Raw genomic sequence first — 14488 nt, 5'->3', positions numbered from 1 at the left:
CAGTGCAGGAGAAAAGCATTTTTTTTAAAGTGTGCAGGAGAATGTTCAACCATGTTTATAGTGCAAAAAAGGCATTATTAGGAAAAGTTCAATGTTGGCAGTGCAAAAAATTAATGGCGCAAAATGCAGTAAACGTTCAGTTGTGTGCTTTTAAATTTGTATCGACTATAAAAGCTCACGTCATTACTGCCACCAACTGGTAGGGAGTGTAATAGCTTCATCGTGGGCTGTAGATTCGTACTTGTATTTTTCTGAAATTGTAACTTTGTATCTTGTATTCTCATTGGTAAAACATCTGATGTCACACGTATTTGTATGAGTAGACAACCAGGAACAAATACAAAAATTAGATGTATTCACGTTTATTGACTTATATTTACAGATTCAGAGACCTACACATACGTTTAAATTAGGGCTGTGCATAAAAATCAATACAAAGATTAATATCGATGTCTTTTAAAATGATTTAATATCAGACGTTTGGTTTCTGTGATACGTTAAATGCATTGAACCAAATGCTCTTTATTTTCCTGTTAATATATCAGTGTTCAATAAATTGAACATAAATATAATATTTTGCTGGTTTTGTTGATTGAATGACTTTGAGCATTAATTGGCAAGTAATAAATATCGATATTGGAGTCAAATCAAATGAAGCTGAGCTACGTATCAAGAATCGTATCCAATCGGCTTATCCTAGATGAAACCCAGCCCTGGTTTATATTGACAGTTATCTTACCCCATAGTGTTTCAGTGTCTATTTTTTCATACTAACTGTTGTTTTTGTTCTGCAGATGAAGAAGGAGCTGAGCGATAACGAGTCCATCAGTCAGGAGGTCGTCGGCAACGCCCACATCGAAAACTACGCCCTAAAGTTGTTCCTGTACGCCGACAACGAGGACAGAGCGGGACGCTTCCACAAGTGAGGAAATAATGACGTTTTAACGGCGTCCTCTGCCTGTTGCAGAGCAGATTCTGGAGCCCAAACCTGGCTCTTGGATCACATCGGCACTCACGTTCAAACGCTTGCAGCTCATCAGACCAGAGAGCGTAGAGAAGGATCCACCTGGCTTCGTTTAGCCGGATTATCAGCCAATTAGCCAGATCAGCCAATCAGAGCCGGACCGTCGGGTCAGGCCGTCTAACTGGATGTAGATCCAGTTGTTTACCTCAGCAAAGTCCTCCACATCTGGCTGTGTTTTATCCTCACGCCTCGCAGACACAACACACACTCTCTCTCTCTCGCAGCGTGACTTCATTTTTCTCGTCATTCGGACCTTTTTTGTTCCTTAGCAACAGGCGGTGACTCACGCAAAGGCTTTCCTCCTCGGGCCACATGTTCCGGACGCTGCGTGTAAACAGCCGCGCTGTGTTACTGTGGTTCATGTGTGAGCGTCAGTGGCAGCAGTAACACACAGAGACTTTAGCTCCCCCCCCCCCCCCCCCCCCCCCCCCCCCCCCACACACACACACACACACACACACACACTTTTTCACGCATAAAACGGTTGAAACCAGCGCAGCTTTGGCGCTTCACTGCAAAAAGGGACCTCAAAGTAAGTCAACTTTGATTGAAATTAGCATATTTTTCCTTCATTTGAGCAGCTAAATAAGGCTATTTGCCAATGGAATGAGTATTTCCACCCCTAAAATAGGATAATTAGACATCCTGCACTTGAAATAAGATGATGGAGATAAATTGTTCTTATTTTAAGTGCAACAATCTTATTCCATTGGTAAATAGTCTTGTTTAGCTTCTCGAATCAAGGAAAAATACACAAATTTTCAAGAAAATTGTACTTACTTTGAGTTCCCTTTTTGCAGCGTAGAGAGCTTGGAGGACGATGACAGAGATGGAGTGCTGGCCGTTTTACGCGTCACCATAAATGGAGCTTATCAACGTTGCTTCTTCATACCAGCTGTGCTGCTTGGATGCGGAGCGTCAATGAAAGGAGTATATTTTACCTCGACTTTAGCAGCTAAATAAGACTATTTTCCAATAGAATGAGTATTTCTCCCCCTAAAATAAGATAATTAGACATCCTGCACTTGAAATAAGATGATGGAAGTGAATTGTTCTTATTTTAAGTGCAAAAATCTGATTCCATTGGCAAATAGTCTTATTCACCTGCTCAGATCAAGGAAAAATACACTCATTTTAACTACATTTTACTTACTTTTAGTTCCCTTCTTGCAGTGACGGGTAGCCGGAAGTACCCAGAGAGGACTCACTCACGGACAGGGAGAGCAGGCAGACTTTATGCATAAGGATCGAGTTAATCGATTAAGTCGAACTTACAACTTATTAAAATTTAAGTTTTGGAAAATCTGGATTTATGCATTTATGGGGCTTCCATGAAGAGAATTTATGTTTGAGAAACAATATGTTGTTAAAATACCATAAAGAGGAAACTTTAACACCATAATACCAGACACTTTAATTTATTTACTGGTTTTAAGTTTGAAGTTACACAACTAAAGCTCATTGTGCAAAACAGCAAACATTTAGTTATATTCCCGTTGTTTACTACGGCAGGGCGGCCATCTTGTTTTACCATTATGCTTCACAGCTTTTATTTAGCTGAATCCAGTTTGGCTCTCAGATGAAACGCTTGACATAAAAGTTTTTTTAAAGTTCTTTAGTTTGTTTTTGTGAAACTAAAAGGAGGGGATATAATCAATTAATCAGATTTGTGTGATTAAAATCTGCAATTTTAGGGCTGGGCCCAGAAGCACCCATGCAGGCGGGGATTTGAACCCAGGATCTTCCTGCTGCAAGGCACCCAACTGGCGCACCATGTAGTCCGGATATGAAAACATACAAACCTAAACAAGCACATATACCAGTGTTATTGCACCAGCAACAGTCCATGTAGAGCAGAACTCTGACGGGACTAAAAGAGGCAATGACTGTATTTACCAACATTATTCCGTTTAAAACACATTTTCCTGGAGATCTGCGGGTTTCCCACATCATGATGCGTCCACCGCCGTGCTTCGCTGCAGGATCTGCGTGTTTAAGCCTTCATTCACATGTATTCAGGAGACTTTCAGGGAACCACAGATCAGCTTTCTTGCTTTTTAGTTTCTTCCTATAAATAAATTCTCAGGCTGTTCTCTGATAAAACTCTGATTTTTATATTTCTGCACTTGGATAAAGAAGCAAAATTGGTTTTAAAAAAAAAAGAAAAAGCTCCCAAAACTTATTTAAAGGTGTCATGTTTTTTTTTTTTTTTCATAAAAGGGAATAAAAAAGGTTCAGAATAACAGCAAGTAGGACGCCTGGATCGGTACCGCCCTAACCTGAGTAAAATCAGTCTCCTTGTTTCCAGTGCAAGGCAAACATTAGGGACAGAAGCTGGCAGGTGGGCTGGACTCCTGGAGGTGTGAGGAGCAAGCAGCAGGTTGGACGGCATGAATGGATGCAGGCGACAGGACCTGGAGCTGTTTTCACTGTAAATAAGCTCTGAGAAACGTTCTGTTTCCTGCAGCTGCGTTTAACAAGACCAAGAGCCGTTGCTGCTCCGCCGAGCGGGGGGCACACGTGTTTACACAAAGGCAGAAACACACCAATCAACAGAATTAGAGCCGAGCTGCAGAGCTGCAACCGCCCTCCTCACCTCCACTCTGCCTCCAGCTCTCCGTTTGTAGCCCAGAAGTTTACATACACTGATAATTAACATCAAGCTCATTAATTAGCAGGTTTCCTATGTTCTGCTGTGTTCCCAGGGAGAAACGATCTTTCTGGCTGAATAACATTAGACGGGTCGGTTCTCTGATACCGGGTTGGCCAGCTCTGTGTTGGCCTCCTTTATCTGATCCCAGACCAGCGTCTAGACTGCAAAAACGGATCTAAAAATAAGTAAAATGTTCTTAAAGTTAGTGTATTTGTCCTTGATTTGAGCAGGTAAATAGGATTATCTGCCAATGGGATGAGTATTTTGATCCCTAAAATAAGATAATTAGTCATCCTGCACTTGAAATAAGTTGATGAGTTGTTCCTATTTTAAGTGCAAAAATCTTATTCCATAGGCAAATCATCTTATTTACCTGCTGAAATCAAGGACAAATACACTCATTTTAAAGAATGTTTTACTTATTTTTAGTTGTTTTTGCAGTGTATATGTTTGTGTCCTTCTGTTGCACCCAACTGGGTCCAAATTGAAGGCATCTAGCTGTTGATCTGAGGCAAAGTTGGACAATATGCAGGTTCACCTCCCCATTCATTGTGTTTGCCACTTTGAGCAAGGCACCAGAGCCCACACTGCAAAAACAGACTAAACTTAACTAAAAATAAGTTAAAATTTTCTTGAAATGAGTGTATTTGTACTTTAGTTGAGGAGGTACACTGCAAAAATGGAACTAAAAATAAGTAACATTTTCTGAAAATTAGTTGTTGTTTTTGCAGTGCACCAGAGCCACTGGATGCTGGTAACAATGTTCTCACCTTGACTCCTCCTCCTGTCATTGTGGCCAAACAGCTCAGACTTTTTCTCGTCTGATCATAAAACAGGATACTGTTGGCTGCTGCAGGTTTTCAGCTCAAGGCTGCTGATTTTGGACCAACCGCTTGGTGTTTCTGATCGGCACCGTCTAAAGCACACGATGTTCTAGGCTACGCTAAAGCCAGCCAGCGCGAGCCTTTAACGAAGCGCTGACCTCGGCTACTGTGAAAATCTGCGGCGTAAAAGTCAGGAAACCCAACGGTTTAGATAAAATTCACCAGTTCTGTGAAGAAAAACGGGCAAATATCCGGTCAGGATGACAGAAGCTTGTTGATGGATGCAAAAAGTGGCAAATTCTCTGCAGCTTGCTGACAGACGTTTAGCAAAACAGAGCCTGTGTGTTTTTAAATTATTAGTTTTGTCTTCATAATTAAAAGAGCAGTTCAAATAAAACATTTTAACATTTTTAAGACCCATTAACATGACACACACACTGCAAAAACGGAACCAGAAATAAGTAAAATGTTCTTTAAAATGAGTGTATTTGTCCTTGATTTGAGCAGGTAAATAAGATGATTTACCAATGGAATAAGATTTTTGAACTTAAAACAGGAACAACTCATCTCCGTCATCTTATTTCAAGTGCAGGATGTCTAATTATCTTATTTTAGGGGTCAAAATACTTTTTTAATTTTATTTACCTTCTCAAATCAAGGATAAATACACTAACTTTAAGAACATTTTACTTACTTTTAGATCCGTTTTTGCAGTGCACGGCCATGATGAATGCTTAAAACATTAAAGCTGGTTGTAATAATTTTGTAATCAGGAAACTGTAGATTTTGACCCTGGAATCATTCACGGAAAACTACACTGTAAGAATGGGACTAAATTTATGTAAATGTTCTTAAATTAGTTTATTTGTCCTTGATTTAAGTAGCTAAATAAGATGATCTGCCATTGGATTGAGTATTTTTACCCCTAAAATAAGATAATTAGATATACGGCACATGAAATAAGATGATAAAGATGAGTTGCTCTTATTTTAAGTGTAAAAATCTTTTTCCATTTGCAGCTAATCGTGTTTACCTGCTTAAATCAAGGACGAATACATTCATTTCAGGAAAAGGTCACTTATTATTAGTTCCTTTTTTACAGTGTATCTGTCTGTGTCTCTCTGCACTGCCAAAATGGATCTAAAAATAAGTAAAATGTTTTTAAAGTTAATGTATTTATCCTTGATTTGAGTAGGTAAAATGGAATATCTGCCAGTGGAATGAGTATTTTGACCCCTAAAATAAGATAATTAGATATACTGCACCTGAAATAACATGATAGACATGTGTTGTTCCTATTTTAAGTGCAAAAATCTTATTCCATTGGCAAATGGTCTTATTTACCTGCTCAAATGAAAGACAAATACACTCATTTTAAGAACATTTTACTTATTTCTAGTTCTGTTTTTGCAGTGTGGCTTCAGATTTTACTCACCGCTCCTTCTTCTCAAAGGTTAAAATCAGTTTTCTGTAGAGAAAGAAATGCTGAACGACTTTTATATGTTGTCGTAAATCTAAGCATTCTCTCTGCAAACACTCACAATAACATTTTGTTTTAACTCCAGACGTTTAGCTGTTTTATATAAAGTGTTTTTTCAGGTCCGTTTTTAACCAAAAAAGGAAACAATCTCAAACATTTTTAAGCATGCAGCTCCTTTTTGTCGGGTCTTGACACCCGGCGTGTCTAATGGGATAGTCGCGTCTGAACGTGTCCCTGCAGCATGAAGTCAGCAGCGTGTGTCACATTTAAGCACTTTGAAGTCATGTAAATGACGGCAGTTTTACACTAAACCCAGAAAACTCTGTGGCGCTGACACACAGGCATGTAGCAGCCGAGTGGTTGACGCAGCCGGCAGAAAAACTGGCTGAAATCTAAGCTTATTAAGTCTGACAAGAGATTTTTATTGGCTTCCAGTTTATGAACCTATGTGTTTTTATTGCTGCATCTGCTTAGTGAGACATGAGATGTTGAAAATAAAATAAAAGTAGAATTTTCTACACTGAACTTTAAATGATTAGGAAGACAACAGTCCACAGTGAGCTACAGATTGGTAAATCACCGATTGATGGTTTACATCAGGGGCGTCAATAAAAGCCATTAAAGGGCCAGCTGCACCTGTATAGATGATACTTTTGATTTCATTTCAGTTCACATAGAAATATAAAAAAAGAAACAGTAACATAAAAGTAGTGCCTTAGGCCCATTTTCTACAGTTTATCTGCAAAAAAAGTTGATATTGGGGTGAGTTAAGATTTAAACTCATCATTCTGCATCACTTTTTCTCTTTTTGGACATTTCTGGGTTGTTTTAATGTCTTGTAGGAAAAAACGACATCTAGTGGCAGGATGATGTTACTACACTGTTCTACAACATTCTCTACAGTAGGAACAGTTTTATCCGCTTTATACACTTATATATGTGATATATGCCTCTACTTTATGACACAATATGCCTTTTTTGGCTCTTGAAGGCTGGATAAATTACCTTGACGGGCCAGATTCGGCCCGCGGGCCTTGAGTTTGACACGTGTGGTTTACATCATAAAATGAGGCTGAAAAGCCAACCTGAGGCTCCCTCAGACTTCAGAGTTGCTTTTTGAGCCACATTAATGTAATTCAGGTTAATACCATCTCCCGTTTGTCTGCTGTTATTTTCTGAAGTGGATAAAAAAGATTGTTTGCTGCCTGATTTTGGTTTTTTTTCATTAAAAAGAAAACCAAAACTGTTTCAGTTCCAGCAGTGGCGTCTGCTGCTGGGCCAGAATCATTTGTCTGTTATTTCCACATCATTTAGCAGACGTTTCTAGTCAAAGCAGCTTCTAAATAAAGAATTTATTCATCCAATAAACGCGTTTAACAACGTCTTGTACAAAGGCACTGAAGGACAATGTGTGTTAAACGAGGTCGGGCTTTTTTAAGTTCTCTCTCAGTTGGAATGCATTAAAAATCTTAGATTTGCATCTAAACAGGTGGATTTTCTTCGGGTTGTCGTGCATAAAAACGGTTAAAAACGTTTCCTTTAAGCTGAGATTTGAAAGGCAGGGCAGTCGTAGCAGATCTGGAGATAATCTCTCGTTGAGGTGAGTGAGATCTGGCGAGCCGGCTGTGGTCAGCGTGCCGTCGGCTGGTGAAGCTGTAATTAAAGATGCTTCAGCTACTCTTAGATCCTTTTATTTGGCAGCATGTTGGGTGTGAAGTAGAAACCATAAATGGTGACAGAATGACACAAAAGAGACAAACAATATAGCGCCAGAGCTAGGGAGTTCATCCTGCAGCTGGCAGGCTGAATGTAGTCTAAAGCGCTTTAGGGTAATTTTTTACAATATAAACACTGTGAAAACGTTACTATATGTTATATAAACGTTACCATATATGTTAAGAACATAAATGACTCTTTATGAATGTTTAGGACTGTTGTCATTCGGTAAATTATGACACTATTAAAGCAAAGTTGACATTGTTTAAAATGCCTATGTTATGACAACTTGACATTAACAGAGACAAGGTTAAATTAAGGGCTTGTCATAATTGTCCACCTCTGCACCGCAAAAAAGGAACAAAAAATAAGGAAAATTTTCTTGAAATGAATATATTTTCCTTGATTTGAGCAGGTAAATAAGACTATTTGCCAATGGAATAAGATTTTTGCACTTAAAATAGGAACAATTCATCTCCATCGTCTTATTTCAAGTGCAGGATGTCTAATTATGTTATTTTAGGAGTAAAATTACTCATTCCATTGGCAGATAGTCTTACTTAGCGGCTCAAATCAAGGAAACTATACTCGTTTCAAGAAAATCTTCCTTACTTTTTGTTCCTTTTTTGCAGTGTGTGTTAAATTTCTGATTTCTTTCCCACTTGTACGTTATTTTGTACATATATCACTGAAAAAACGGAACTAAAAATAGGTGCAAATTTCTTGAAATTAGTGTATTTGTCCTTGATTTGAGCAGGTAAATAATCTTATCTGCTAATGAAACGAGTAATTTTACCCCTACAATAAGATAATTAAATATAACGCAAAAATCTTATACCATTGGCAGATAATTCTATTTACCTGCACAAATCAAGGGCAAATAAACTCATTTCAGGAAAATTTAATGTTTTTGCAGTTTATAGTCTACATTTTTACAAGCGTCCCTTGTCCCTCCTAACAACACACCTGTTGTCATGTTTTTTTCTTTCTGCAGGAACATGATCAAGTCTTTCTACACCTCCAGTTTGCTGATCGACGTTCTGACGGTCTTCGGGGAGCTGTCAGACGAGGTGAGCAGGAAAAGACAAACAGGACTTATGAAACAAACCAGTCGGCTTCATTTCATTCAGTTTGAGTCATTCCCCCCCCCGTGAGACCGGCCCGTCTTTCATCTCACCGTCAGATAATCCTGTAAATTTCAGAAAACGGTTCAGAAATCCCAGCTCCGTTTATTACTGACAGAAGCGTTGCTGGTAAACACATCACCTGCAGCTGGGAGGTGATCCTATCGCAACGGTTTGTTGGTAAAATCTTACCTTCCAGGAACATTTTCAGCCATCCTAGCTGTAATCTGTGCAGAGTGATGAGCAATTACTGAACTCCTGCCGCTCAGCCGAACCAGCCAACGTGATTGCTCTGCCAGTTCAGAGCCAAACGCTGTCAAAGGTCCAGTTACGTCCCGCTGAATTCTGGGATAAACGGCCGGCGAAGGCGCTGGACGTTTAAACAAAAGGAGCAATCATCACAAAGAAGTGGAAACACAGAGGTTCATTAATGGGGACGTTGGATGTAACGATTGGAACCGTTTTTCTGTCCGCTTTCATACATAGCAGCACCTTCAGATCCTCAAACAGGCGTCCTACAAGTCAAAGCTAATAACTTTCCTGGTATATTGTTCTGTTAAGCTATAGAATGAATGGATTTCATTTTAGATTAACTCGTTTTTTAAATTGACTCTAAAGCAGCAAAGCTTCTAAATATGTTGTGCTTTGTAGACAATTTACAGTCTTCATTGTATGATATAATGAAATCAAACTTCACATTAGCTTCAGCATCATTTTAAAATGAAGTTAATCGAATTAAAAACATGAATATGAAGAAATACGTTTAACCTGATCAGTAAAAATTATACTCAAATGAAAGAGGTTCTCTTTTTACCGTGTTCCTGCTAAATATTTTTGATTAAACCTTTTAAACTAGAGTGAAAAACAACCGTAATGCCATGCATTATTACATCTGTCACATTATTATCAAAGCAAAACGGCACATTTCTGCATCTAGCTGTAATGAAGATTTGTTGAAGCTCAAACTGAAGAAACTGAATGAGGACAAACGAGGGTTTAGATGTCAAGAGTAAAAAAGAAATAAGATTCAGATTTAATGTTGCAAGAAGAAAGTTAAAGAAAATGAGAAATAAGGACTATATATATATATATATATATATATATATATATATATATATATATATATATATATATATATATATATATATATATATATATATATATATATGTATGTATATGTGTGTATATATATATATATATATGTGAAAGAGCACATCTTAGACAGTGTGTTATTGGGCGACTAGTGTCCTTGACTTCAGTTGACGTCAATTAAGAGTAAAAAAGTGTTTAAAAAAAAAAAAGTTTGCGGAACCCATCAAAACATCTGATACTTGAATATTTTTAAAAGAATGATGTAATCAGACCTACAAAAATATTAAATGATGTGCAAATTCTGGTATTTTAAAGAATGTGCTGTTTTAAGGTGTTTTATTTCTTTAATCCTGTACCGGTTTGTTTGGGAAGAAATCATTTTTTAAAAAGGGTTGCCAGTAGACTGATAATAGGCTGTCTGAACTGTAGTTTTATTCTAGGTGTAACACGGGGGAAATGAATTGAATCCTCCATTAATCTGTGTGTTAACTCGTGGATCACCTGATTGATGGTGAGAAGGAAGACGAGTGAATAAAGCTGGACGCCGTCCTCCTGGGCGCTGGCAGATGTTCTGCTCAGAGTCGTTAAAACATCAGCTGAGCCGTTGTTTCCTTCAGCCACACAGCTCGACTCAGACGGCAGACAATGGCTTCTGCTGTCAGCCCGTCGCACACAGACCGGTTCTGTTCCAGCCGGTTCAGCCCGGCTCAGTGTCCGCCAGGAATTTCGTCTCTCTCTGCGTTCTGCTTCTAGTCCTGAAGCCGCGGCCTCCATGTTGGAGCGATTTCATCCCCGTCAGGAAGTGCAGCTTCACGCTTCCTCCTCATCTACCTCCAAACGTGTTATATTACTATTTACATGCCTCCTGCTGTCCCAATATTTCAACAATTTGTTGAAATATTGAAAATGAGTTTTACTTATAATGATTCAGGAGTTATTCGCGTTTGCATCGTCTTTGGGGTGAAATTATTCTTTTCAGCCGAACTCCTGAAGTATCACATCAGTCTGTGTGTTGGTAGTTCCACATCATGTTTTCTAAGAAAAGAAAAGAAAAAAAAGTACAATTTAAAGTATTAGTAACGTGTATTATTTTTGCAGTTATTATCTACATCCAGTGAAGGTCATCTAATAATAAAAAGAGAGTTAGGTAATTAGACTGTGAACAAATGGGAGACCTGGGAGGTGAAGGATGAAAAGCTGCAGTTTTCTCACCAATGAGAAGAAATCTTCACATAAATAAAATATGCTGACATGAGGCTGGGCAATATAGAAAAAAAGCATATCAATAAAATAGAAATCATTCTGATCGATATCGATAATCATCAATAAATTCAAAACATATATCTTAAGTGCAGCCCTGGTTATTTTAAGCTGTTGCTTAGCAACCTGTTTTTAGATAAAGACACAAACACTGAATTCAAACTCAACCCTTTATTCAACCAACTTTTTACCAAAACTACAAGTTTTTTCCCCCTTTTTTTTTTCTTTTTTTCCCCTTTTTTTCCTTTTTTTTTTCCTTTTTTTTCTTCTTCTTTTTTTTCTTTTCTACAAGTTTTAAAAAAATAGAACGCGTGCTCTGAACCCTTTGAGGGGGCGGGGCTTAGTTCCTAGTTCTGCGTTGTGATTGGTTAATGGATGTAATGACTGTAATATTAACCTACATGAAGGAAAACTGTTATTCTACTGAACTTTTTATTGACCCTTTTATTTTCTATCATCAATATATATTGTTATTGAATTATCGTCCAGCCCTATGCTAACACGTAATCCAGCCAAAGGTTAATTTTTCCTGTTCAAAAGTCTTTTATACTGAGTTTCTGTGGAACCAGGCTGTCTGGATTGTCTCAATACGAGTATTTTATGTAAACTTGCCCTCTGCCCAGACAGAGGAAGCATCTCTTTTTCAGGGATATGTTCACCGTGGATCAACATTCTCTTGGAACGTTTAGGTGTTCGCATGAAAAGCCCCCCCCCCCCCCCCCCCCCCCCCCTTCCTTCCCGTTTATAGTTTTATACCACAGCGATGTTTCTTTCCCTGCTGGAAGTGACCGGTTTCAACCTTTAGACGAGCAGAGGCCAAACAAACACGGCACATTGTTTCAGTAAAACTCGACTTATCTGGAAGAGGCAGAGCTTTCTTCAGTCGCTCTTATCAGCGTCGCGTCAGAGTAAATGTGTCAGCCTTGGTTCTTTTGGCGCGTCTTCCCCTTTTTTCCCACATTAAAAACATCCTGGCAGCAAAAACATACAGAGGACGACTCAATTAAAGAAGCTTGGGTGTTTTAGGGTGGTAACCCATACATTCCTGGCATATAAACCAAAAAAGATTAAAAGTGCTTCCTTTTAATTTGGGGTGTGTCACACAAAGCAAGTCTTTTGAATATTTTTATTATCTGTGGTAAACATCTCCATTTACAGTTAATTCATTTCAAGCTCAAATTATATTCATGTTTTTAACTGATGGGACAAAAGTCAAGCTTTATCCATTCATCTTTGTCTTTTACTCAGTTTCTGTTTATCTCTATGCCATCCACCCTTTGTCTCCGTCCACTCATCCATCTGCATGTTCACCCATCCTTCTACTCAATCTGTCCAGCCCGCCTGTCTTCAATGGTCCGTCCGTCTGTTGGCGTCTTATTTTCGTCCATTGAGCCGTCTGTACCCTCAATCAGTCCAACATTCCTCGGTCCAAGCATCCGACCATCATTCAGTCCATCTAAACTGTTAATGCATCAAATTTAAAGCAGTTTGTCAAATTGCTTTAAGTATTTATATATTTTAATGATCGTTTTTGTTCTGGTTGTCTGTTTTGTCCACTTTGATATGTATGTTTAATTGTGTTACATAAAGATTAAATAAAATAAAAAATCTTTGAATTGTCCCATCCATAAAACTATTCAGCTCCCCACTTTCAGTTCTTTCCTCTTTTCATCCTTTGATCCATAACTTCATCCGTCCATTCATCCAACCATCATTTTAACCTTCAGTCTGTCTTTATCCAGATTTAATCCATTAGTCCAGCCGCCTGGTCAACGAATCATTCATCTGACCAATCATTCCTAAATTCACTTGTCCATCAGTCTGTCCATTAATACGTTTATCTGTCTAACCACACATTGGTTAATTGTTCCAAGTGTCCATATTTTGATTTCTTCATCCATCCATCCATATTTCTATCCATCAGTTGATCTTTATTAACCTGCCCTCCTTTTAATCTTTCTGTTTTCCTTCTGTTTAACATCCATCTGCCCCATAAAGCTTCATATTCAATTATAGATCATCAGTCTGTCATTGATCAACTGATCTACACACATGTCCATTCATCAGTCCGTCAACCCATCCGTTGATCAATCTATCGTCAGGTTATCTGCTTGTCCATCCGTGGATACCATCCATCTGTCCATCCATCTATTTCTCCAACAATCCTTCAATCCATCCCTAACGTTGTCTTTCAGTCTATCTCCAACCGTCCTTTACTCTCTCTGACCGTTCGTCCATCCATTCCTCCACTCTTCCTTTCGTCCGTCCCTCCGACCGTCCTTGACTCTACCTCTGTGACCGTTCTTTCATCCATGTCTCAACTGTCTTTCAATTCATCTCTGCCGCCGTTCTTCACTCTATCTCTCCGACCGTTCTCTCATCCAACCCTCCAATCCTCCGTGGATCAATCTCCAACCATTCTTCTTTGACCCATCCCTCCTACTGTCCTTCTACCAATCTCTCTCACCGCCCTTCAGTCCAACTCTGAATGTCCTCTCCATCCTTCCAAGTCCCTCTATCCCTCATTTTATGCCTTTATCCTTCCGTCAAACCATTTGTCCATCAGGCCCAAGTCTAAAGAGTGAGCAGATAGCTCACCTTACCGTTAATTGGTAGGATGAGAGTTATCCTTATATTAATTACCAGCTTAACATAGTAAAGAGTTTAGAGGACCCTAAAGACCTGAACAGCAGTGATAGTTCTCCCCTTGTAGGGTCTTTTAAGAGTATTTTGTTCTTGGTAAGGAAGCTAACGAGGATTCAATAAAAGCTTAAAACGACTAACTTGTGTTACCCGGGTACCCAAACACTCTTTCTGTCCCTCTGATAATAAGGGTAGGGTTGAGATTCATAGACCAGACTTTGGTGGTGAGGGTTCGGTAGTGCTCAGTGCTCAAACTGACTTTATGATGTAAGACATGGCCTTTAATTTAAGGTTAAGAGAAAGAATGAAGGTGGACGTGAGAAAGAAGGCAGAACTATTTGAGGGCAACCATTTCCAAATCGGACCTGGAGATGATTATTCAAGCTTTTATTTCCTCTCGTTTAGATTATTGTAACTTTTATTTGTTTTTAACAAACCAGCAGTCACTTGTCTCCAGGCAGTCAATAACGCTGCAGCGAGGCTTTTAAACAGGAACAAACAGAAGGACTCACATCACACCGGTTTTAGCCTCTTTACAATGGTTACCTGTCAAATTTACAATTGATTTTAAAATTTTGAGCTTTTACTGGACAGGCCCCCCCAATGCATCTTAGACGTTTTAATCTCTGACTCCTCTGGTCGCACTCTCCGGTCCTCAGGCCAAAAAAAGGT

At 38.8% G+C, this 14488-nt stretch overlaps 1 protein-coding gene across 1 annotated transcript in view; it reads left to right on the top strand.

Moving 5' to 3' along the window:
• LOC105922547 (vesicle (multivesicular body) trafficking 1) overlaps window positions 1–14488 on the top strand; it is a 59999-nt gene that overhangs the window by 16890 nt on the left and 28621 nt on the right. The window contains exons 3-4 of the mRNA XM_036130435.1: window positions 795–922; window positions 8692–8767. Coding sequence (XP_035986328.1) covers window positions 795–922; window positions 8692–8767 — 204 coding nt within the window. The remainder of the gene's footprint in view (window positions 1–794; window positions 923–8691; window positions 8768–14488) is intronic.

This window comes from Fundulus heteroclitus, unplaced genomic scaffold, assembly GCF_011125445.2.
Source record: "Fundulus heteroclitus isolate FHET01 unplaced genomic scaffold, MU-UCD_Fhet_4.1 scaffold_36, whole genome shotgun sequence".
Lineage (NCBI taxonomy): Eukaryota > Metazoa > Chordata > Actinopteri > Cyprinodontiformes > Fundulidae > Fundulus > Fundulus heteroclitus.
This window is presented reverse-complemented; position numbering and strand designations above follow the sequence as displayed.